Source organism: Neodiprion virginianus, chromosome 4 (assembly GCF_021901495.1).
Source record: "Neodiprion virginianus isolate iyNeoVirg1 chromosome 4, iyNeoVirg1.1, whole genome shotgun sequence".
Taxonomy (NCBI): domain Eukaryota; kingdom Metazoa; phylum Arthropoda; class Insecta; order Hymenoptera; family Diprionidae; genus Neodiprion; species Neodiprion virginianus.
In genome coordinates this window covers 10200293-10225386 of record NC_060880.1, presented here as the reverse complement: position 1 = coordinate 10225386, position 25094 = coordinate 10200293, and the positions used below count along the sequence as shown (strand labels likewise).

The window sequence follows — 25094 nt, the reverse complement described above, 5'->3', positions numbered from 1 at the left end:
TAATATGTATACGTGCCAACCTCTCCTTGGATAAACGTATCCTAATCTCATCAACAACGCAAAACTCATACGGGCTTCCAGTTATATTCCTCGCACTTCAGAACTTCACAACATTCAAGTGCAAGCGGCCTGGTCCCAACGGAGTGCAGAGTGGGGGGCCATAGCACGCGAGGGGCATAGACTTAAGTCCCGCCTACTCTTCTCCTTGGCCGCCTGGCTAGAGTCGCGCGGGAAGCCAAAGTTCCCGCGCGAGTTCGGTAGGCAACGTCCTTAAAGGCGGAGACTATAGCAGGGTACGTTAGAAGAATAGGAGTTAACGGATTTTGGTAAATGAAACCTTTTCTTAAAGACTTTGATTAAGCCCCATATTTTGTCAATGCTCGCCCAAGGACCAATTGAAGAACAGAAGTCCGTAAAGCTTCTTCGTTTTGTCCGCCTGAAAAAGTTCTTCGCCTAATTCTCGAGCTTATTACAGCTTTTCCAGTTCTCCTCGGAGGGGTTATCCCGGAATCGATAGGCCACCGCCCTCTTGGAGGCGACCATGTTGGTACACTTCTGGTTCCACCACGAAGCGGCGGCAGAGACGCCTTTGCTAAGGATGTTTTCGGCCTTTTACCGCCTGACGACAATAGGGAGTACAGGTTCTTGATGAACGAGTAATACTTTAGATTGACGTCTGCTTCATTGGGGATGGTGGAAAGGTTGGATTTCAAGAGGTTATTAAAGGATGCCCAACCTATATGATTGAGGGAGAGCGTTTTTCTGAATTATAGTCTGTGGAAGTTTAGCTCAACCAACCGGATATGAATAGGGTAGTGATCGCTGCCTGTAGGATCATCAAGGTTTGGCCACGAGGAGCCTGAAAGAGTAGAACTGATGCAAAGGACAGGTCGGGCACGGTCTTTCTATGTGAATCCACATTAGTTCTTTCCGCCGACCCGTTGTTTAATAAGCATAAATTGCTTTCTTGAAACGCCTCGGATGAAAATCTTCCGTCCTGGCTCAAAAGTTGACCGTCCCAGAGAGCATTGTGTGCATTGAAGTCTCCACAAATCAGTAAATTATCAAATTGAGATACGACATAAAAGAACTCCCTCCACTCAAGACGGTTGAGCAATCTACTCGGTGGGCGATAAACATTGAGAATGTGAATACTACTGGAGGCCGAAGGCTTCAGATCGATCCTATCCCACTTGAGCTTGTTCGGAAGGGGGAGATGATCAATTCTCTGGTAAAAAAGGTCTTTGGAGATCAGGAAGGTCAGACCTCCGCCTGCGGTGGGGGCCGGCCTGTCCCTTCTTACCGTGTTGTAACCCTTGTGGTAAAGAAGCTGGTTCGTTGTTAACCAGATTTCCGTAAGGCATATGACGTTATATCTGTTACTGAAGCCCTCGAAATCGTTCCATTCACTTAAGATATTAGGACAGTTCCATTAAACTATGTCTAGTACAATGGGTATGTTCTTGTGGCGTTGCCACCGATAGAGCTCCTCCGAGGCTTTAATATTAGCTATGATCCTATCGGAATCACTTCGGCGATGCGATTGCATAATAGATTGGAGACGTCTCCGAGGGACTTCCGAATTTCAGGTCTCACCCAGTCCGTCATCCTCATGTCTGAGTCTGACGGAGAGGGGATGGTTTATAATATGTATAGTGGTGGGTCCCTTAGCACGGCGGCAAACGAATTTTGATGCGTTCAACCTTAATTTCAATTACATACTGTGTCTTCAACCACAAACTTTTTTATATTAAAAACCCATTGAAATTTTCGACATTTCCGATTGTTGTTCGTTTCAATTTTCTCAATGGCTCTAAAAATATTTCCTCTGCGTAAATCCATTGAGTATCAACCCAACAACAAAATGTCTCAGAATTTAGACCCAAATTCCATTCTAGGAGTACGAAATTCTTACTATATAGAAGCTCAGTTTCCTGATTTTTTAAACATTTTATGATTATCTCGTGAATAACTCATTTTACGGTTAAGTTTTATAGATTATTTTTTGGGCGAGTAATGTTTAAAAGTTTTCTGTCATTTTTTCTAAATTCAGTCAATTCTAGCGATCATATAATCCACCGAGGAAATTGTGTGTGCCAAATAGGCAACTATACACTTTTTGCGTCCGAACTCAATGTTCTGAATTTCGAATTCGGCGCATTTGTCAGATTAAATACCTTCTGTAGGCAAGGCAGGCTCTGTATATTATTGACATTCGCATACATGAGTCAGAAGTTTAACCTCAAATACATTCTCGCATCTCAATAACACTGTGAATAGACAAAGTGATTAAGACCGTGATTCTTTGCAACTTGATCATCGCTTTCACGAGTTTTGTATTCTAATTAATCTCATGATATCCTCGACTCCAAGACTACGTCAGAATATGTTTCTGATTGGAGACATCGACACACGGATAGTTGGCAATAAATTACCATCCAAACTACAAGTACTGAAAATCCTATTTTTCTATTTACTAGAGTTTAATAAAATGACATTGCGAGAAAGTGCAGCATTGGTGATTGATGAAGTCATAATCTTTTGGCAAAAAGCACGATTACCGACCAAACAACGAATCCAGTGCATCGGAAAATTGGAGTCTCTCTGTCAAACCTGGAGGCGACTACAAAAGAATCGTGACAAATTTTTTAATGAACCAAAAGAAGAAGCTTTTACTTCTGAATTGACGACTCTATTCGACATCGCTCATGCTGTTGTTTTTGAAAAGATTGATGAAGTGCAAAAAGAGTTTCTATTGAACCAAAGAAAACCTGAGCGAATCAGTTATATGTCAAATATTGAACCGATATATGAGCAAGAAGAAAGAATTCGTTTAGAACAAGAAGAGTTGAGAAAGAGACGCTTGGAGAAACTTGAAGAACAAAAAGCATTATGGAGTAAGTAATCATTAGATTTCACATTCTCATTGTGAATTCGCTATAACCCCTATTTAATAAGACAAAATCATCACTGATAATTTATTTCAGATAAAATTTTTGAATTCGCTTCAAGTGGCGATGGGACGGTGAGTTGTAGCCAAAAGATTTTCGGTACGTATTCTAATGTTTCACTGTACGATCATGAAAATGAATGGTTGTCTGAGAATTTATATCAATCTGGACCACTGGCTCCAAAAAATCGAGAGGAACGATAAATATTTTTAATGAAAAGCTCGTCGCAGTATTGGATCGATGCAAAATATCAGACAGACAAGCTGTACACTTGATTGTCACGGTCGCTCATCGTCTCAATTACGATGTATCAACGTTAATTATGAACAAAACATCGATCAGTCGGTACAGAGAACGATTACGTGAACCAAAGGTGAGGAATTTAAAAAAGTATTTCAAGAAATCAAGCTCAAGGCAGCTGTTCTTCATTGGGATGGGAAGTTACTGCTCTATTTATTGAAACGTCAAGTTCTTGATAGACTGCCTATTGTGATAACGAACGGAGATACAGAAAAACTCTTGGGAATCCTAGAATTGGAAAGTGGCACAGGAGAAGCTCAAACAACAGCAATATATCAAGTTCTAGAAGATTGGGGTGTTTCTGAGTCCATTAAGGCATTGTGTTGTGATGCAAAAGCTTCAAATTTAGGAACTATGAAAGGTGCGGCAACTCTACTTGAACGAAATTTGCAGAAAGATCTTTTGTTTATCCCTTGCCGACATCATATCTTCGAATTGCTACTGAAAGCAGTTTTAGATGTTAAAATGCCAGTATAAAGTGGACCAGAAGTTCCAATTTTCAAGAGGTTCAAAAGGAATTGGAGCGACATCGACCAATCGAAACTAAGAGTGGAATGCAGACTGAGACTGTGAAGAATATACTACAAGATCACGTTCAAAGTATTCGGTGTTTCGTATAAAAAACTCAAACCGTTGTACAGCCACGAGACGATTACAAGGAATTGTTGAACTTGACACTTATATTCTTGGTGTTTTCCCACCCTCTGACGTAAAATTTAGGAGTCCAGGAGTTACGCGTCACGTTCGCTGGATGGCAAAAGCTCTATACTGCTTAAAAATCCATTTATTCAAAGATGGCTTCAAGTTGACTGCACAGGAAGAAAAGGGGATAAGAAAAATTTGTATTTTCATTGTGATGATATACATATATCAAGGCATGGTTTACATGTTCCTTTGCACCACAAGCTCCGAACCATGATTTGGGATTCATAAAAACACTCTACGATTATAAATCGATCGATTCACAAACATCTAAAGTTACTGTGAAAAAATTCATCAATCACTTGTGGTACCTTAGCCCTGAAGCTATTGCTACGGCGTTTTTTGACAAGAGTTTATCGATTGATTTGAAGCGGAGAATGGTTATCGAAGTGAATATGGATGAGTCATTGGGTGATGAAATGAGAGAAAGTTGTCAAACGACTCGAAATAAACCACAAGGAAGTGGTAAATCGCTTGAACAAAGACATTGACCATTACATCAGTCCTCACTGTCTCATGTTTTTCGAAAGATTTGGGATTGGTACGCAATTCCTCAACGTCGACCCTTCAGAGTGGAGAAAAGAGGAAACATTTCGACAAGGTTTGGCAATAGTGATACAATTGAAAGTCGTGAATGATCCAGCAGAGCGAGCAGTACGACTAAGTGACAAATATAATAATATTCTGACCAACAACGAGACTCAGAAACAATACATCCTCCAACTTGTGTCTGAACACCGGAAGCAATTTCCCGATGCAAGAAAAGGGACTGCGATGCGAGATTTTTTGTAAAAAAATAAAAAATTTATATATTTCTTTGTTTATGAAAAAAAAAAAATAATAAAGCGTGTGCGTGCGCGTGTGCGTGTGTGTTCTTCAAGGGATTCTTGAGGGATTCAAGAATCATTAAAAAATACTAAGATTGATTTCCGTTAATTTTTTTGATCTTTCGATACTTATGATGGTGTAACTCCTGAACGAATCGGAAGTCCATAATTTCGTTTGGAGGAAAACTTGATTGTAACTGGTCGAATGCAAGTAAAAAGTTTCAGGAAAATCGAAGGTGTCGCAATTCAATAAATTTTGATTTTTTTTTTTCGAACAAATTTTAGAATTGAGTGGTTGGAAAAATTTTCAAAAATTTTTTTCAGAAAGCTCGGACTTATTGACACATTTTATACTTGTATCATTTTTTGAAAACAATGAAATCTCTTGAAGATAGAGCCAGTTGAAAAAAGTTTGTTTCGAAAAAGTTGAAAAATCGGAAAATTCATAAAATCGACACAGGTGGCCTAATCGAAAAACGGCCGAACACGTGTTCTTTTTTTTCGATAGACGAATTGAGAAAATAATTGACACCGAGATCGGCGTCGGTGACCTTCACCGATCAGGTGAAATGGTGTGGAATACCGCATATGAATGTACGTAGATAATGTTTACATTTTCAATTCTTTCCGTCCATCTTATTTCGACTTCCTATCGGAAGCAAAGAATCGAAAATGTAAACATTATCCACATACATTCATATATTCTTACATATACAGTGCTTGAGAGAAGAATTCATATAGACACAAACATATCGAGGCACATGAAAACAAAAATTCGAACGGTGATGAGAGAAATTAACGACAAGAGTCAGGGCGGCTAGGTGGTCTAGTGGAGTAAGGCTCCGGCTAAGCATCTTTAGACGCCAGGTTCGATTCCTGGCTCCGTCGTTAATTTTTCGAAATCACCAATTTTTCGAATTTATCTACAAAATAATAATTTCTCCATCAATCAAAAATACGTTATGGATAAAAAATTTGACGTAGAATACGATGGTTGTGCTAAGAACTCGCTACGAGGTTGGGGCAATTGTTAAAAATCGATTGAAACATATTAATTGTTCATAACAGTATGAATTTCGGAATAATCGTTAATGAAAGAATTGTTGTAATAAAATTCATTTTATTAGCTTTGAGATGAAAAAAACGAACCTTTCAGCTCAAATAGAACCGGCGTTATGAATTTTTGAAAGTGAGTCTTCCAAGCCAAAAAACACCAAATTATGAAATTTTTTATCCTCTCTATTTTACGAAATATGTCAAATAAAAAATCCTCGAATACGTATCCTTATTTTGTCGATATAGAACCCGTCAAAAAAAATTTCAGCTAAATCAAAAATGTGTCGGTCACAAAGGTGTTCGGTTGTAAAAGAATGTCCCATATACAATAAAACATATCGCGCAATATTAGTTTTACACAGCACGAAGTATTTTCAAAATGATTTCCTAAATATCACCATTCACCATTTGTAGATATTTGGAAATATGTTCGAAAAATACAATTGAAACAAAACGGGTACGAATCGTTGTGTCTCGTTTTATGAAGCATCGCTACGACCTTGCATGACTATTCCTCGACATATCGGAATCATTCTGAAATTGTACATCGCTTGTTACACACAACTCCACTGACAATAATGAAATAATTTCATGTTCGAAGTTATTTTACTAGTGAAAAGGGTTTCAAAAAATGATTATATATAATATTGGAACACTTTATTCATGTTACTATGGATATATGAAACAATTGTTGACATCGACATTGAGGATTATTTTTATACCCTCTGAAATATTAAATGCAAGGAAATAGTATCCGAGATTCGAGGTAACTATGAAGTTGATGGGAGTTTCTAGCATCCTTTGCGAAGTAATGTAATTTGAACATAGTTCACCACTCCATGAAGATATCCTCGCGGCATGTCGATCTGCATGTGACATTGCGACCGTCCAACGGTTACGATGGATTATCCTGTAAAATATAAGCGTGTTCATTTGGTTGTTTCGCCTTTTCAACGCAGAATCCATAACATGATTAGTACTTATCGATAAAAATATACTTTGGCACACAATTCGTGCCCTCCCCTCCCTATCATATTAGGACTCATACAAATATATGGGTCCTTTTCTGTTCTCTTACAACCATGTGTCGGCGCCATCTCACTATACCCAAAAATGTTAAAAGTGAATGGTCGAATCTGATGAAATGGAAGAGTGTGCTTAAAAATTTTGATCATCTTGAATAATCCGAAAAGTTGAGATAATTCTTTTGAAAGTAAGATATTCATTTTTTACGAATCACTCTAAATTTCACCGTGTTCAATATTTTACTACCGATAGCAGATATCTAATGTAGGTCATTCGGAATGAATATGAATGGGAAATTCCTCGTCAAACTCGACGGATTATTTGTAATCGGAAAGATTTTTTACAGAATGTATAAAATGGTAGAAGCCTCGTCAAAAATGGTACCATTAAGCAATTCGTTCGTTAATAACAATTACAATGTTCAATGTTTCCGGATAAACCAAAGTTTTTACGAAGGCTTATCCTCTCTGCTCGTGAATGTGCTGTGAATCATTTTTCTACGTCAAATAGAACAGGAGATGAGATATTGATTTTTCAAGTTTACTGCGCGCTCATTTTGCAACAAAATTGAATGACTCGGCGCTTCCGGAAAAAAATCGTAGAAATAGGTTTCGACTTTTTATGCTCACATATCACTTCGAAAAAGCTTTCATTGTTTTGGAAAATGCGCGGTCATTTTTTTTCAGGATGATATTTCTGACTGAAGAACCTAAATTTCGTCCCAACTGACTTTTTATGGTTTATATGATGAAATAATAACAGTCGTAATATTTATTTTCCTCAAGATTTGAAATTTCTCGCATATTTACATCGTACTTAGGGTATATGTCAACACGTGTAAATTTCTCCAATTATCGGGAAAAAAAATTACCGTACGATTATAATAATTGAACTCTCCGAGCATTCGAATATAGGCTCCGATAAAATTGTGGTATTCGCAACGAAGCATTCAGCAATTCTTATGTTCTGCACACTCCTAACGAAAAATCTAAATAATTATATATGAAGAGAACAGTGAAAAAAAAATTTGAAACTCGTATACAATTTGGTAACTCAATATTTTGAAAAATGTATAACAAATCATTTGTACATTCATAAGAGATTACCAGCAAACCGCTAATGCGCCAGTAATCGATCTGAATCTCCGTAGGCCGTAATTTCAATCGAGAGCGGGTGCCGTTCTAGCTGACAGTCGTATGACAGGCTCGATAAACATATTTCCCATCAAGATGTTTAGAGATTCTAATGTCTTTATGCCATGATTCATGTAATCATTTCCTGGAATTCTTGTAACGCGTCGCGGCATGCTCACAGGAATGTGTAATGGCTATGTACTTGAATAACATAAAATGGTTCGAATTTAAATAATATTCTGATCATCTCCAATATTTCACAAACGAAAATCATGCACAGTACTACAAATTCAGCAACATAGGCGGCTAAAATATTTTAAATACCTCACAAATAAATACATATGATACAGATATATTCGAAAGCTTGATTGCATGAAAAGCTCAAAATTATATTAGTATGGAATGTGGTATTCTAACGATTACCTGCACCACGATAAATGTACAACACAAATTACGTCACAGGAGATTCGTCATGAAGAATTTTTATCTGTCACACGACTGTCCGCTAGAACGGTATAACCCTATCTCTCGATTGAAATTACAGACAACTGTGAGTAACTGTGATTTGTACATTCTTCAGAAACGTGGTACGAGGTAACAAAACTGTAATATTATTTATTTGGCTTGGTCCTTTGCCTTACTTGCGACCCTGTTTTCTTTTTCCTGACGAGCGTCTAAAATGTACTGTGGTTCTCTGATCTCCATATTTCTTAGCAGGTGGCTGTCAATGATCTCAGGCACCATACAGCATTTATAGAATCTCGTCAAGAAGGGTTGCATTTTTTTTGACCAGAAGTCGGTGTTTCTTTCAACGACTATACTTTTCATACCTCGTGGTGTCCAAACAGCAAACATGCAGTACTTTCTACGGGTGACGTGCAGCTGACCTTGCACTTGGTAGAAGTACTCGTGACTCTCGTTCATGTTCTCGCCTCGGCTGTCAAAAATACGATGCACATTTCCTTTTTTTTGTGCGATCGCTTCTTCCGGGGCGAAGTTCTTTATGGAAAACGGGCACTTGATTTCCACAATCCCACTGTCGTCGATTACACCGTCTGGCGGCGCGCCGATGTACGGTAGCTCCTCATCGATGAACAACCCACACTCCGTGATGTTGATGTTCTGCTCGGTGGCCGTTTTCGCGCCTGTTCTTCGTATTGCCGGCCATATTCAATATCAGGAAGCCGCAACGGTGTCGGAAACAGCAGCGATTTGACGGTGTTTTTACACGATGTATCACTTCGCATGCGACACACGCGTCCAAAATTCGATGCTCTCAACATCTTTTTCCGTATTGACAGCCAACGCTCGCTTTGTCCTTGGTGCCTTGTTGTCCGTTCAATTTCATCGCGGTCCGTTTGCCATTCGACCAGCTAATCGTTGTGATATTGCGTTTTTATTGCATTTTCTTCCGCCGGTAAGTCGGAACGTTGACAATTAGGTCCGTAGTCTTCGGTTGTGTTCGGACGTCCAAGTTTTCGCGATGTTGCGCTCGAGTCGTTTTTCTTTTCAGCTTTTCGTTTCTCGGCACACCTGTCTTTGCTTGCTGCTTTATTCTCATTCCTCCAAATGTGCCGCTCTTCCATGTGCCTCAACGTCGCTGTTTGTTCCTCATCGACAGCTTCACTCAATACGCTCAAAGATTTATTCGTATTGAACTGCATGACAGCCGCGGCACATCTTCCGGTATACGAACCTCTGGCCCCGTAATTTATTCGTTTACCACCGATGTATTTGCAAATGATGGAATTGTACCTCTCCACGCTATTGCTGTTTACGCCTAATATTATGCTGTCAGAGTAGCAACTCAGGCTAGAAAGGGCTTCCTGTATCTTGTCATAGAGTCCGAAAGCGTTTAGAGCTGGAACGTGATTTTCTTCGTCTTTTTTCAACGATCCATCGCAAAAGTACCCCAGTTCAGCGCACTTCTTATCCTCACCAAACACGTGACGCGCGATATTCAAAATATCTCCAAAAAGCTTCCGGGCCTTTAGGCTTGTGGGACCGTCTTCCGTCGATCTGAATTTTGCAGACTTCGATACGGCAGTTCGCAGCCTGAGTACGCTACCTTCTACAACTTGGCACAATTTCCCTATGCGACCTTTATTTTTCAGCGTGCAACAAATGATTCATTCGACCTTCTTGACAATCATATTCGGGTACGGGTTGCTTGTCAAGATTTTGTACACGCTGCTGTTTCCATCAGCGATCAAAGTGGAGTAGATAAGTCCATGCGTATCAATGCTGGATGTGAATCCGTCAACGATAGCGTCACTCTCCATGCTGGTCGAAGTGCGGTTTCGATCCCAATTTTTATAGCACGTGTGCTCCGTAGGTTCCTTCCCAGTATGGGCCGCCCTCTCACACGTGGCACAAAATTTGTTACGCACCCCGATGAAGAGGACCTTCTGCGTATGACACCCGACGATCGCTCCAACTCCAGACAGAGAGTCGTACTTCCCGGTTCGGTAAGATCGTTTCATCCAGCTACCATCCGCTACGACGGGAATATTAGGGATGCCATCAACGACGTCACCTCGTTTGAGAACTAATTCCTTCTCAAGTTCTCCCGCAGCTCGCATTTCATCGTGGGCGGCATTCATGAACTGGACCGTTATATCGTTCTCGTACCTCAGATAGGTCCGTTGCGAGATGTTTGGGACATCAACCGCTGCAAGGAGTTGTTCCAATTGTGAATACCCTATTCCGCTCGTTATGCATCCGGCCACCGCGCTATGATGTATGTCCATGGATTGAAGATTTTCCGGTTCAGTCCAGACGCTGTCTTTGTAAAGGCACATTTGGCATTGAAAAAATACTTGTGTCTTCAAGCCTTGCTGATGCGAATCCACGATTACCAGGGAACGCATCGGACAATTTAGGGCCGGTGCGTGATTCCCGAATTTCCGGATTAAATCAGTGAAAAGATGCTCCAAGTTTACAACACGGCGGCCATCGATGTGCGCTTCTTCTAAACGGTACGAGTCGGGTTCAGCGTCAGATACAACCAACTCCGAGGGGTTTATCACTCATGTAATAGTTGGGACAGCTGCAAATGTAATGTCCATGCAATGGTATGTAATCTCAGTACAATACCATGAAATATTCGTGTAATATCATGCAATAGTAGTGTAACGCCGTGTAATACTGTGCGATAGTTATGTAATACCCTGTAATAGTCATGCAATATCATGCAAATACCATGTAATAGTCGTGTAATATTATGTAATGGTGGTTGCAATAGTCATGAAATACCATGAAATACCTGTGTAATACAGCATGTAATAGTCATGTAATACCTGCGCGCGCAGTACCAAGCGCATGCGCTTTACAGTGTTTACCGGATTCGTGACATAACCTTGAAATTCGTATTGGCAACTGTTTGTATAACCTATGGACCGTTATTTCTCGACTTGATTGTGTGAGTCTGCCGGCTACAACACGTGAATGACGGAAAGGTACGTACTTAATTTAATCTGTCGCTTAGATCTGGCAAATATTCAATTATTTCTTGCTGACCTGTACAAAAGTTACAGGCAATTGAATTTCAGCGGTTTTTGTTATATAAATATAAGTAAATATACCTTAGCATGGGTGACGTGATATTGTTGTAATTTCCGATCCGTTGTATTGCTTCTAAGTTTGCGTCAATCCAAGAGAAAAGAAAGAATATGACCTAATTTTTTTACCACCTACCAATTTATGAAATGAAAAATAAAAGAAAAATCCTAACTGTCGCATAGTGCAGGACAGAATCATCTACAAGTGCTCAAAAATTGTGACACACTATCAATTATTTCAATTAAATTCCAAATAGATTCAATAATTATGCGTTTTTCAATTGACTTCATGAAAACATACGATTTCGTTGAAAGTTCTAAGAAATCAGATCTCTATCAGTTTGTCCTGGTTCCTTACTCATTGTTCATTCCAGAAGTGTCACAAATTGTACTATATTTTGGAATCAATCACTCTAGTTGACATTCACAATGTCAGCAGGTAACTGTGATGTTTGATCTAAAACTAGCTTGGAGTTAGGCATGGAGGAATCAGCGAGCAAGGCAGAAAAGGAGAGTATGGCGAAGACCATCGCTGGAAATGTTAAAGAACAAAAGTTTTGGGTCGTAATTAGGAAGGAACTTGGAGTTGATCCACCGTTGTACCTGAAGCATCTCCTCACCTGTCTGGGTTTCGATTCAGCGGCCGCTCTGAAAAACCTTTCAAGCGAAGCCTTTCTAGAAATGGAGAAATTTGCCCAAACTGACATGCTGGGATTGTTAGGCGAAGATGGTTACACAAAATCAGACTTCTTCGGTATCTACAGTAATACACCTGAACAATTCCGCATACTACGAGGACATAGGTTTTGCCTCTTCGAAATTCAGAAGTATATTATAGAAAAGGGGTTGAACCATTTTGCTACGGCCGAACAGGATATTAATGAAAAATTAACTAACATCAAAGCAAAAAAAGAAACCAAGGAAACGCTAAAAGCTGTATCGGGAAAAAAATCAGATCCACAGTCACGAAAATCACAGGACTTATTGAGTGAAGAAGATCAATTATACATGCTCATTAAAAATTGGTTTTCTAAGCAACCAGATGGTGAAGAAACCTTCAAAGATTATTTAGAAAGCCCTAAAAATCGGTATATAGAGGTATCTGTCAAAGAAGACGTTGACGAAGAAATTACCTATTCGGGGAAAATATCGTGTTGCCTGTGTAAAACTAAAATTACCGCGCATAAAGCCGAATACGGGAAATCAGTACCGAGGAAAACTCGTTGGGTATGTCAAAATTTTATGAAGCACGTAAAGGAAAAACATTTGACTTTGAACCCTGTGGAAAATTCGAAGGAAAATTTATTTCCTCGCAAGCATAACAATAGCAATAAAATTGATACAAAATCGGGTCAGGCGGAAAAAAATACAGCAAATGTTCTCAAAAACGTCGTCGCTAACACTACAGCTTTTACTTCTAGTTGTAAAAAGGTTCAACCCGAGGTTCAACCACTTATTACGGATGTATTCGATAAAGGCACCAATGACAATGATAACTGGAATACAAATGCTAGTTTGAGCGACAGTATCGCAAACAAGAACCAGAAGCTCGGCCAAAATTTACCAAGAATTATCGAAGACGTGAAATTAGTCACACCCGTTGAAATAAGAAGGGATATTATTAAAATTGAAAAAAGCAGGGGAAAAAGGCATATTACTAGAGAAATTGAGAGTGATGACGAAACGGAAGCGAAACCTACTAAACGGTCGAAAAATCGAATTGAAAGCGATGAAGAACTCGAAGTATCTGCACGTGACAAGCCAAATGATGAATCGGATGTTAGATCACAAGCTGTGATAGTTGAAAGTACAAATGATGAGTTACAGGGGGAATTCAACCTCGGAATAATGTAAAAGGGGTTCTTTGTTCCGAGAAAATTCTATCAACCCCATTGACTAGTAATACCAAAAATACTAAGACTATAGATACAAAAAGTTCCGACTGTGAAAAAAAAATTAAAAAAGATCTAAGAACTAGAAGTGACAAATCCTACCGACAAAGAGTGAAGAGTATTACTACAGAGAGAACGATTCCATATTATTTTCCAACATTGAACGAAATGGAATTGCTGTTGAAATATAATGCAGAATTAAAGGATTGCGTGAAAAATTTATTAGCACAATCGGCATCGAAAAAATTAACGAAGTCTTGTCCAACAGTCAATGAAAACAGTAAAAGTAACTTGTTAGTACGAAAATTGATGAGAATTTCTGACAAACAAAGTCAGGCCGAATCTTGCGGGAACAGATACGATTGCACAGTGAAAAAGTTTGCATCGTATATTTTCATGATTGGTGGAAGATTGTCGTACGAAACGTTATGCGCGAACTTGCCTCTACCATCCCCCTCATCTGTCAGTCGGTATTTGTTAGAAAACGGACCAGACATCATTGAAGGGCAGCTTCGATTGCAGGAATTGAAAAATTACTTAATCAAGGCCGACCTGCCTCTAGTCATATGGGTAAGCGAAGATGCGACGCGTATTACTGGCACCGTGCAATATGACCCAAAAACTAACCAATTAATTGGGTTGGTATTACCAACAGATAAAAATGGAATGCCTAAGTGCAAATCTTTCATGGCAACGTCACCAAAAGTAATGGAAGAAACGATGCAAAATATTCCAATTGCTTCTTTGGCGTACACAATTATGGCACAGCCTTTACAAAAAAATGCGGCGTCATTTTGTCTGTGCATATTTGGAACCGACAATAAATTCACAGCCGAACACGTGCTTAACAGATTCCAATTTATTTACGAACAATGTCAGCAATTCGGAATAAGAGTATTAGGATTTTCTTCGGATGGTGATCCAAGATTGTTAAAAGCGATGAGGATTGAAAGCCAAATAGGTATTTCGAATCTTGATTTACTCTTTGGTAAAGAAAATTGGACATGGTTCAACAGTGAATTTTGCAGTGAGTACTTTGTTTGCCAGGATACTGTACACATTGGTACAAAGCTAAGAAATCGCTTCATCAAAAACTCAATTGTTCTGCCGATGGGAAACAATATAGCGACTGTTAGTCACCTGAAACTATTGATACAGTCACAATCTAAAGACAAACACCAGATAACTTATTCTGACTTGGACCCAAAGGATAAAATGAATTTCCCTTCTGTTCAAAAAATATGTCAAGAAAATGTCAGAAAATTACTCAATGATACAGTACCTGGCAGCGAAGGAACATGTCAGTATTTGAAAATACTACATAACACCGTAGTTTCATACATCGATTCTGAATTAACGCCGTTGGAAAGAATATTTAGCATCTGGTATTCTGTGTTTTGTTTAAGGATGTGGCGTGCATGGATTTCGGCAAATGACAGTTACACTTTGGGCAAAAATTTTATAACTTCCAACTGTTACACATGCATTGAAATAAATGCTCATACGCTTATTGACGTCATCATACGCCTGAGAGATTCGGACCAACCAGAACTCTTCCTGCCATCTTTATATAGTAGTCAACCATGTGAAAGCTTTTTCCGACAAGTCCGTTCAATGTCATCCACGTACTCGACTATTGTCAACTGCAGCATGATGGACATCATTCATCGTCTCAATAGAATTCAAGTACAAAATGAAATCATCATCGAAGAGTCAGAAAATATTATATTTCCAAGATTTAGGGAGAGAAAAAGTGTAATCAATGTCAACACATATCCACTACCTTCTAATCAAGAAATACAGAAAACCGTTGAAGACGCGAAATGTCGAGCTATTGAAGATCTCGGGAACCTTGGTATATTTTTCAACAATATCTTATGTACACTGCCTTTTTCTGCAAAGTCTATTCAACTAGACTCAGACGACGAATCTGACAGCGAAGAAATCAGCGAGGAAACGGAGAGCGCAAATGAAGACACTATATCTGCAGAACTTGAACATGATATGATTACGTTGCAGTCTGTAACAGGAACTTTGGAACTCAAAAATTACTCCACCCAAACAGTTCAACTAAATGAAACGAGTCCATTTGCAGTCGTGCGTGATTCGTCGCAAGCCGAATACGTCGTTAGAAAATCGTCCATTTGTTGGCTGCTTAATAAAACCAAGCACCGTTTAAGTAGCGACAGACTTCAGAGAGTACGAGAAATCGAACTGCCGCATTTGTCCAAGAAGGTACTTATTAGCTTGATATTAACTCTTCCTAAATAAGTAATGAATATCTTTCCTTATGACCCAGACTCATTAAAATACTGCGGAAAATGTCCTACCTACACCTAGAAAAAAAATATAATGCAGCATTATTCTATGGTAAATGTATAACCCCAACGAATAGAGTTGTATAATTTATGCGGCAATTGGTTGAGATTCTAAATTTTTAGGAGGTTGAAGTTCGTAACGTTAACGAGACGATACAATTTGAAGAAAATCGCCATTTTGCAACTTTAGAATTTTTTAGAAATGCAGTAATCAATAAATAGTGGCTTGAATCAAGCAAAGTCAACCCACATCAGAACTACAGCCTCTGTAAAGCAATTACGAAGTTGAAAAACATAGTTTTTTTTCAAATAATGTGTCGTTACGTTAACGTTACGAACTTCAACCTCATAAATTTTTTAGATTCCATCATTGGCACATCCTGTCGTTGTGATGACTACAAAAAGTGTTAATTTTCAACTTCTTGGTTCTCCGTATAATGTTATTGTTTTTCTAGGAATCAGCTACTAGATCAAATACTGTCGAAGAGAATCCGGAAATAAGTATAGGGACATGGATGCTTTTTAGAGAAGACACTGAGGCAGAAACGAAATACAGAGTAGGCCTTGTTCTTGGATTCGTCTATCTAACTGGAAAAACAGACCCACAAAGAGAATACTCCAGATTAAGCGCTGACGTCAATAATGAAAGTATTGGCGTACTATGTACCTGGTATAGATTAATAAGTTCTAGTCTCCGTCCGGCACCAGTGGGGTCACATGATTACAAATGCATTTCTGGATATATGCGAACTTTACCAACACCACAGATAGTTGATGGGCATATTTTTTATTCGGATTTAGTTTTGAAACTAATCCTCGAGATTATTCCTACAACTTCACTCCAAGGTAATACTGCTGTGAAAAAATTTCATTTGAAATCATTGCACGTCTGGTTACAACGTTTTGAATTTTCAGGTAAAGATGCAAATATCGGAAATTTTGTGCTGATCGAATTTCTCACCAAAAAAACCAAAAAATACTACATCGGCGTTGTTAAAAGTATCCAATCAAGAGACAGAGATTGCGAGGAAGATTATGAAGTCAAATTCATGCGAAAAGTGACGAATTCGTCGAGCTCCATATTCGTTTTTCCAGATGTGGACGATACAAGTTATGTAACAGGAGATCAAATAAAGCTAATTCTGAGCAACCCGAAAATTGACCGAAGACGTCATCATGTATTCAGTGATTCTGATTTGTTAGAGTACGCTGTGATTTAAAAGTTAATTGAAGATCGTCTCAATTGCTAAAAAATATATATAATTATGTATCGTTAACCTCTCCAGAGTACTATTAGCATAAATATACAGAGAATATTATTATAATATATAAATTATGGTTGCGTTGAATTATTCTTTACTATATTTAAAGGTTGATTTGCAAATTTTATTATGAAATTTAGAGGGTAAAAGAGGTTATAAAAAAATAGTTGCAATAAACTATTTAATGTAATTCAAGCAAGACTTCAGGGATGCAATTAATGACAGTGAGACAAAAACCATTGTTAATAGGTATACTGAGAAATACTCATCTTACAGTAATATAATGTGTATCTATATAAATATATAATAGTCATGTAATAGTCTTGTAATAGTTGTATAATTAGTATGCAATAGTCATGCAATGGTCATGTAATTCATGTAATACTATGTGTAATACATATGCAATACGTATGTAATACTTGTGCACTATCTGTGGAATACGTGCAATACTTATGGGATACTTATGCAATACATGCAATACTATTGTAATCCCTATGCCATACATGTAATACCAGTGTAATAACTATGTAATATGTGAAATACATATGCAATGGTGTCATACTTGGGACAGTCATTATGAGAGTGGTAAGCCCCTCGACCAACTCGTAATCGGACAGGCCATCTTCTTCAGGCCATTCAAAGTCACATACTGCAGCGGCTCTCTCTATGTCGCAATCATTGTTGTGAACGTTATCGTGGTCCTCAAGTTGTTCTGCGTCGCTATCATCTTCTGATTGCAAGATGCGTAACAGTTCGGTAGTCGACATGCATCGGCGAGTACCTCCAGATGTGTTCGGTTCGTCGAGGTTCAATACGACCTCGAGTGGTTCACCTGCCTGTGCAGGCGGGGTCTCGGCTTGCGTAGCAGCAGCTATCGTAGCCGGAGAGTTGGCGGTTTCTTCGACTGTTGGACGACTGAACGCCGCGCGGCGCCGCCTACACAAAGAGAAGATGGACAAATTCATTAGCAAATACCTCGCAGGCCTCACTTTTAATTATCTTCGGAAACTAAATTTGCCGAAAATAGCTCATTGCCCGGTATAATCAGAGATACAAATAAAAAACAATTTCTCAACGGCACGGAAAATGAAAGCCAAAACAAGTTTTCTTATTTTATCAACTACCGGCGGTTGTTATAATAATGACAATAATAAGCAAATTGTTGTAAACAACATGTTGGATCATTTTAATTATTGTATGTCGCGTCACCATACTTATTTAACTGTGTTACAACTTGATCGCCAGTTGTCTAACGCTATGACAACTTGTTTTGGTTTCGTCATTAATTTTGTTTAGCTTAGTTACATGTTGGTAGAATTAATGGAGTAAAGAACGAGTAAAGAAGTGCGTTTCATTTAATTTGGGAATTCTTCAAAGAACGAATAAAGAGGTGTGTTAGCCGTGTCACTGTGGCAGTCGTTAAATCAAACTTGTGAATTCTTCGAGATTCCGACAGTTGCCGACATGTATACTGTTCCCAATACTTTAACAAATTTAGGCCAGTGACATTAACAGTTTAACAAAATAGTGATATTGTCAATAATCGAATCGTGTGTTACCCCCCCCCCCCCCCCCCCCCCTAGCGCGATATGCGTGAACAAGAGAGAGACACAGAGAGAGAGAGACAGGGAGAGAGGGAGAGAGAGAAAGAGAGTGAGAGAGAGAGAGTTCAGCTCGCGTCGCTCGGTGAAAGAACCGCATGGGATACGCTATACTATTTTCGTACAGCTTTTGCGAATTGAGGTTACAGTTACTAATCATATGATCTTCGACCACTGGGAATCCGGTGGCATTTATTCATTTACTGTTTCTTTCCAATAGCATACATCAAGCCTGGCCAAATTAGCATTAAACATATGTAAGTTGATGCAATAATCCCCAGAAATTGAGGGCCCCGCAACATAAACGGGACGAAAAGAAATTTCGTCGAATAAGTATTTTCCAGTACGATATTTTTAAGACTTGCTCAAAAATCAATTTGAAGATTTACGTTCGATTTAAAATTTCATTACGCGTCTTTATCCCAAATACACCATACTGATACTTTTTATAGTTTCTGATATACAAGAGGTCATTTTTGTGAAAGCAAAATATTTTTTTTTTTTACTTCAAATCGTCGTGACTTTATTCAATATTGATATTTATTTTTCAAACTTTAACACGACAAACTTGAATGTATTCCGCGTCTTTGAAGCCCAATTACAATCCTGAATATAGGATATAAACAAAATCGCGATTTTTTCCAAAGATTTCATGCAAAATTCCTTATTATACTATACATTGAAAAAGTTGTACGACGAAATTTGAAGTTTTCATTTTTCAATCACACCAACATTTTAACAATGCTTCGAAGAAGTTTTGTGAAAGTTTTCGGCTTCTTATCTCTTATTGTTCTGGAGCATTGTTAATTTTTCTACGAGCTCGTGTCGCGGTCATCATTATGCTGTAACATGAGAATAATTCATTAAATTCCAATTATGCTTCGACTCAATTTCAATTCACTGTAGAGACAAAATAATTACTGTACGGTACGTTTTGTACGGTACGTTTTGTTCGTAAACGAATTAATTTCGTACTTTGTTTTTATTATGCTTCATATTGTTTATGTATTTGAAAAGTAAAACGACTTGCCAGTGGGAAATTATACAAAGTCTACTCCGTAAACGTTGCCTGATACAAAGTGGTATAACTATATGTTATTCTCTTGTACGATACGTCGTTCGGAGTGAAACGTACTTGCACTGTTGATACCGAAATGCTAAAGATATTCACAAATTTTACTTTATCTAACTAGTCCTGTGTCAAAATATCATCAGTCGTCATAAAGATAATTACAATAATAATTTCGCTGCTTACGTCCGGAAATAAACAACATAACGGGACTACAAGTTGATTCCGGATTCTGGACGAATATATTGTAGGGTTTCCTTGTCAAAATCAAAGTCGAAAGTTCCTGATTAATTATTCGAAAAAACGACGTTCTTCATAAACAATAATTGAAATTCAATTGAATATTATCAGTTCAGTTTTAATTTTTATAACTGCAGAAACATCATTATCAGAATTGAGAACAAAATTCGCTGATTAACTTTTTCACAAATTGTAATACAAATTATTTCTCCATGAATAATTTCTCGAATATTTCTTGGAAATCCCTCACGGACAAAAGCCTCAACTTGGGTGTGAATTCGTACCCACAATTTTTTTCTTATGGGAATTCAGCATTATCTAAGTCGGGGGTACGAATTTACACCAAGTTGAGGCTTTTTTCCGCGAGGGATAACTTTCGATATCAATTCTGACGATGACCCAAGAAATTAAAAGGTTGATCGAAAAAGAAATCCGAAAAAATTAAATTTCAATTTCTTTGAATGAAAAAAGGCGTTTTCCCGAAAAATTTCTTAGGAACTTTCGACTCCAATTTTGACAAGCATTCGCCGTGTCAAGTATTTGCTGTGAATTACGAATCACCCTGCATAGCAAATGCAGATTTGGCAGGATTCTTGTAAATGATATCTATAACTGCATAACAGAAATTTGCAGTATAAAACACTTACCATTGCAACGAATGATTCGTTCGTCGGTGCGTCAAATTTAACATTGTTTCGGTTCAGCCGCGCGACGTGACTTATCCATTGTTGCACTCACAAGATTATTGTTGTTTGTAACAAATATATGTATACACACTGGCCGCGTGAAAATTTGCACGTGATTAGAACTTGTGACACGGCAAATTACCAAAACACTCGCGTTTGCTTCGTTCGCCGCGAAAAGTGGATGTGGACGGTACGCGAGGAAACGCAGAAGTGACGGCCGCGCGGATAGTGGGGACAGTGGCGTGTGTGAAGCGCAAGCGTCGACGCCAAAAGACTCCGAAGAGAGTCAGTCGTTCACGAACCACCGGCAACGATGAACCGTAAGTAATTTGTTACCAATCATAATATTTGGCGCGTAAATACTTTTTTGCACGCAGAAAACGCATTCTTTCGCATTATTGGTGTTATCGAAAATCATCAATAGCGTACAAAATATTTTAAGATAGTAGGTCTGGGCCCGCGAGTAACGGGCGGTGGGAGATGGGCCTATGTTTATGCATGACAGCTCCGGCCCAATACCACTCGCAAAAAGCTAAATTCCGTAATAATCAAAATTATGTTAATCCTCACATAATACGTGAAAAATGTTGATCCTACATCTTTTTAGGTTTTTTTTTATGTGATGTATGTATATCATTTGAGCTCTAAATAACAGGGTGGCTACTGGTCAGGGAATTCTGGAAAACCTGTAAAAGCCTGGAAATTCGGAAATTCTGGAATAGACATGGAAATGTCATGGATTTTTTTTCGGAAACTCAGGGAATTGTTAACTATGTTTTTTATTATAAAAATACGTCCCACGGTTTTCATTGTGAAATTCAACATTTTTTACATCGAAATCCACGCGAAATTATCGAAATCAAAAATTTTGTACTCGTTAATAATTTTTTTCGCATACCTATTCTACGCTCTCTGTTGTTAAATATTTATTAACATATGACAAATGTTGATTTTCACACATGTCTGAAAATAATTAACGGCGAGACGAATGGTACGTGAGTACGATCAACGATACACATAAACATTGTAAATGATTAAATGACAATAAACTTTGCGATGTACCATCGCAGTGTTAACAAAATTTGCGAATAACGCGTAATATTCCGTTACCGCAGCGCACGAACGCTGTACAAGCCGCTCGCGCACCGAGCGTTTTTTTATAAAATCATTCATAGTTATAATATTTATAACCCGATTACACTGAAACTTTCGCAGTTACCTTCTCTAGTACTCTGGTTCGCTTTACTCACAGCAACAATACGCGTTGCAACTTCCCTTTCTGACGTTTCACTTTTCGTGAGTTAGATCCCCATTACAAACGTGCGTAAGAGCTTTGATTTGGAAAGCTTCGCTTCAAAAAGATCTTGCGGATAGCGAAACGCGATCTTAGTTTATTCAGAATTTGAATTGGGGCGTTAATTTTTCTGTTTTTTTTTTGTTTTTTTGAGCCACCCTCTATTCAGCTTCAGCAGCTCGAGAATATTTATAAACCGCACTAAATTAGGGATTCGAATGCACAATTTCAATAAAATATCAAATGATCGATTAATCGATAAATTATTACCGATTCAATCGAGTCGTATTCCATAATTTTTTTCGACTCGATTAACCGATGCATCGATTATTTTTAGCTTAGTGGCCATCGCGATGCGGTATATAGGCTGGGAATTCGGGACCAAGATTTTGAATGAATTTTATTATTCGTGAGCGATGTATTTTTCTGTATTTCCAAGTACTATATGTATACCTAAACACCTGGCAACTGCCGCACTGGCAAAGCGGATGTAGGGAAGGTCGCTCGCGTTGATTTTGATAAGTCGTTGATTTGGCATAGGACTAATTTTGCGAACTTTATTTTTTAGTAAACAACAATCAAGAAGGCATTTTGAATCCAGCGGGGATTCGGGTGGATCCGAACCAGCCACCACCTCCGGGCGTTGAGGCGCAACCTCAATGTCCCGGAGGTGTGAGTGTGCGGCTGAGGCCCTCGGTCCAGCTACAGCAGCCGGGGGTGGCGTTGGGGGCCAACGCGAATCCCCCACGTCCGGGATACCGGGATGGTATGGATGGCGGCAGGAGCCTCAACAGTCCCTAACGCCGGTAAGTAATCTTGTGTTTTCGTACACAATTACGCGTGTCTAATAATAATAACGTCGACTACAGCGCTTCTGGAGGTTCAACGTTGAACTAAATTACAGACTTCTCATGCATCAGAACGGGCTCCTGTCACCTGAAAATCGCCTGCACAAATCGTGCCATATTTACGGAAAATTGACTGGTGCTATAGGTTTTCCCGGATTGCGTGTGTGTTTTTGTACGTCGGTATCTCTCTGGCAAAAGCGAAAGAAATTCCGATATCGTATAAGCGGTGAACATTCAACAAGTCGCTAGCCCGATCGGCCATGTTTGACGCGACGTGATTTATTGAGTTCATCATTATTTTTATTAGACGTTATCAATGATCTGCGATAGTAGTGACTGAGATACAGATGTACAATTTTATTCAAGCTATGTTTTGAGAATTTTCCCAGTCAGATTCGTACCCCCGTTTTATCAGGATTTGTGCAGGCGATTTCCCCGCTTCTGACGTTACGAAATATACCGGGACAATCTCTTGAAACTATACATACAATGCGCATGCGCGAGTTTTATCGGCTGCTCGGACAGGCTGGCCACTCCGAGTTTCAGCTGTCAAACTCTGTTTCTGGCGGCGACGTAGTTCATACGAATTTTTGAGGTTAGAATCTCAAACAGTTGAGGTAGTGACTCGGAAAGTTGATGCTAATGCTCTTTGAAAATTGGCTTTATTCGACATCTTCGCTGCAGCCTCTACCACAATTCAAGCAAACTACTACAAAACCTTCTGTTACATGGAAACCCATGGAGAGGTCATGGCGAGAATTCCAAAGGATGCAGGACGCAGGGAGCTGGTGAGTTGTGGGAGCAGGTCCCTTGAACTAGGCTGGCTGAAGCCAGAGTGGAGGTGCCAGTCATGCGGTGTTGAAAAACTTCTTGCTTCTGAAGAATTAGAGCGTACTGATGTTGCTGCGTGGCTGCAGAACTGTCAGACATCAGGTGCCAGAGTGAATTTCATCAGGCCATCGCCACCTTCTTAATATCAGTTGTGGCAAAATTGATGAGCGGGATATACTACAGATGATAATGGCTGAATATCCCATCATTTTACTTTGATCGAGCCAATAGCGATAAGTTTGTTACTTAACCGTTGCCGCCAATTCGTTCTACCGAGGAATCATTCTGTCCACCATTGTAATTCAAGCATTATTATTGACCAGCATTGTTTTTCAAACTTTATGCCATTTGATTTGGTATCTTATTTTGAATCTTACTTTTACTCTCTTTGGCATTAAATTCAGATGTATAATTTTTCAAATCCTCAATTAGATTGTAGGGTTGAATTTTGCTAGGCAAACTGAATCAATCTATATCTAGAATTGTTAAATAACATCAGTTGAAAATGTCTTTAAATTTAATCTTAGTTGACGGTGTCATCTGGTTAGCTAGTTGCACGATAACTTAAAACCAAATTCAATTTTACATTCTTTATAGGGTCCTACGCTAAAAGTGAAAGCTTGTGAACCTCCATTTACCGCAATTATTTCTGCATTTCAAGTTAGCATTGTCTGGACCAAAAAAATCTCATTTTGAGATTGGAAATGGAACCTGAAACGCAGAAGTTATTCAGTAGCACGAATTGAAAACCAAGAATTTTATAATGGTTCCTGCAACAAAGGGACTCCTTCCAAATATCCTTGTTACAAGGTGATGTTCGGAGGACTATGAACAAGATATTGTATCGGATTACATTATTTGGAAAAAAATCTTCATGAACTTCGTTAAAAATTAGATATTCATTTATTTTGATGGAACAAGGGACACAATCTTCAATCCGATAAGTCAATATCCTCGTAATAATGTTCTGCCATTACTCTAAAACATGATTGTCCTTGAAACTAATTGTGACGTTAAGGTGCATTTTGAGAAAGTTGATTTTTAACTTGTGTCGCAGGATGTGATCTACGTTTTTGAGATCTACGCTTCCGGTTAGATTTTCTTTGTTTCGAATCGTACTAACATGAAATACAGAAATCATTTTAATAAATCTAATATTACTTGAATTTTCATTTTGAGTATTACGTTCCCTTCATTTACTTAATCGAACAGCATTGAAAATTTGCGAAATGAAATCTGATAATCATGGGAAAATTTTTAATAGTAGTAGCAAAAATTTATTGATCGGAAAACATACATTGACTATCGACTATTTGTAAATTTTGTTGAACTATTTTCGAGAAAAAAATTGATTCACAGTTCTGTTACAGATAGTGAGTTATTTAAATTTCTTGAACGCTCGGTTTAATGTCACATTTTCGAAAGTGATAAAATTCAATATTACCGCTTGAAATCACAAGAGAGTGAGAAAGTTGCTTAGTTGCATGAAAGTGGCGAT

General features: G+C 38.5%; 2 protein-coding genes across 5 annotated transcripts in view; one reads left to right on the top strand and one right to left on the bottom strand.

The window, feature by feature from the left end:
- The window catches only part of LOC124303326 (tubulin polyglutamylase TTLL5), a 282756-nt gene that overhangs the window by 204702 nt on the left and 52960 nt on the right, over nucleotides 1–25094 (bottom strand). The gene's annotated exons all lie outside the window — the stretch shown is intronic.
- LOC124303325 (uncharacterized) lies at nucleotides 13616–17601 on the top strand. The gene is made up of 3 exons (XM_046760405.1): nucleotides 13616–15682; nucleotides 16221–16611; nucleotides 16681–17601. The coding sequence occupies exons 1-3, from the start codon at nucleotides 13616–13618 to the stop codon at nucleotides 16983–16985; spliced, it is 2763 nt and encodes a 920-aa protein (XP_046616361.1). The 3' UTR covers nucleotides 16986–17601.

Coding starts and splice junctions, on each gene's coding strand:
- LOC124303325 (XM_046760405.1), top strand. CDS start 13,616: ATGGAATTGCTGTTGAAATATAATGCAGAATTAAAGGATTGCGTGAAA. Junction 15,683..16,220: donor TGCCGCATTTGTCCAAGAAG/GTACTTATTAGC, acceptor TTGTTTTTCTAG/GAATCAGCTACTAGATCAAA. Junction 16,612..16,680: donor TCCTACAACTTCACTCCAAG/GTAATACTGCTG, acceptor TTGAATTTTCAG/GTAAAGATGCAAATATCGGA.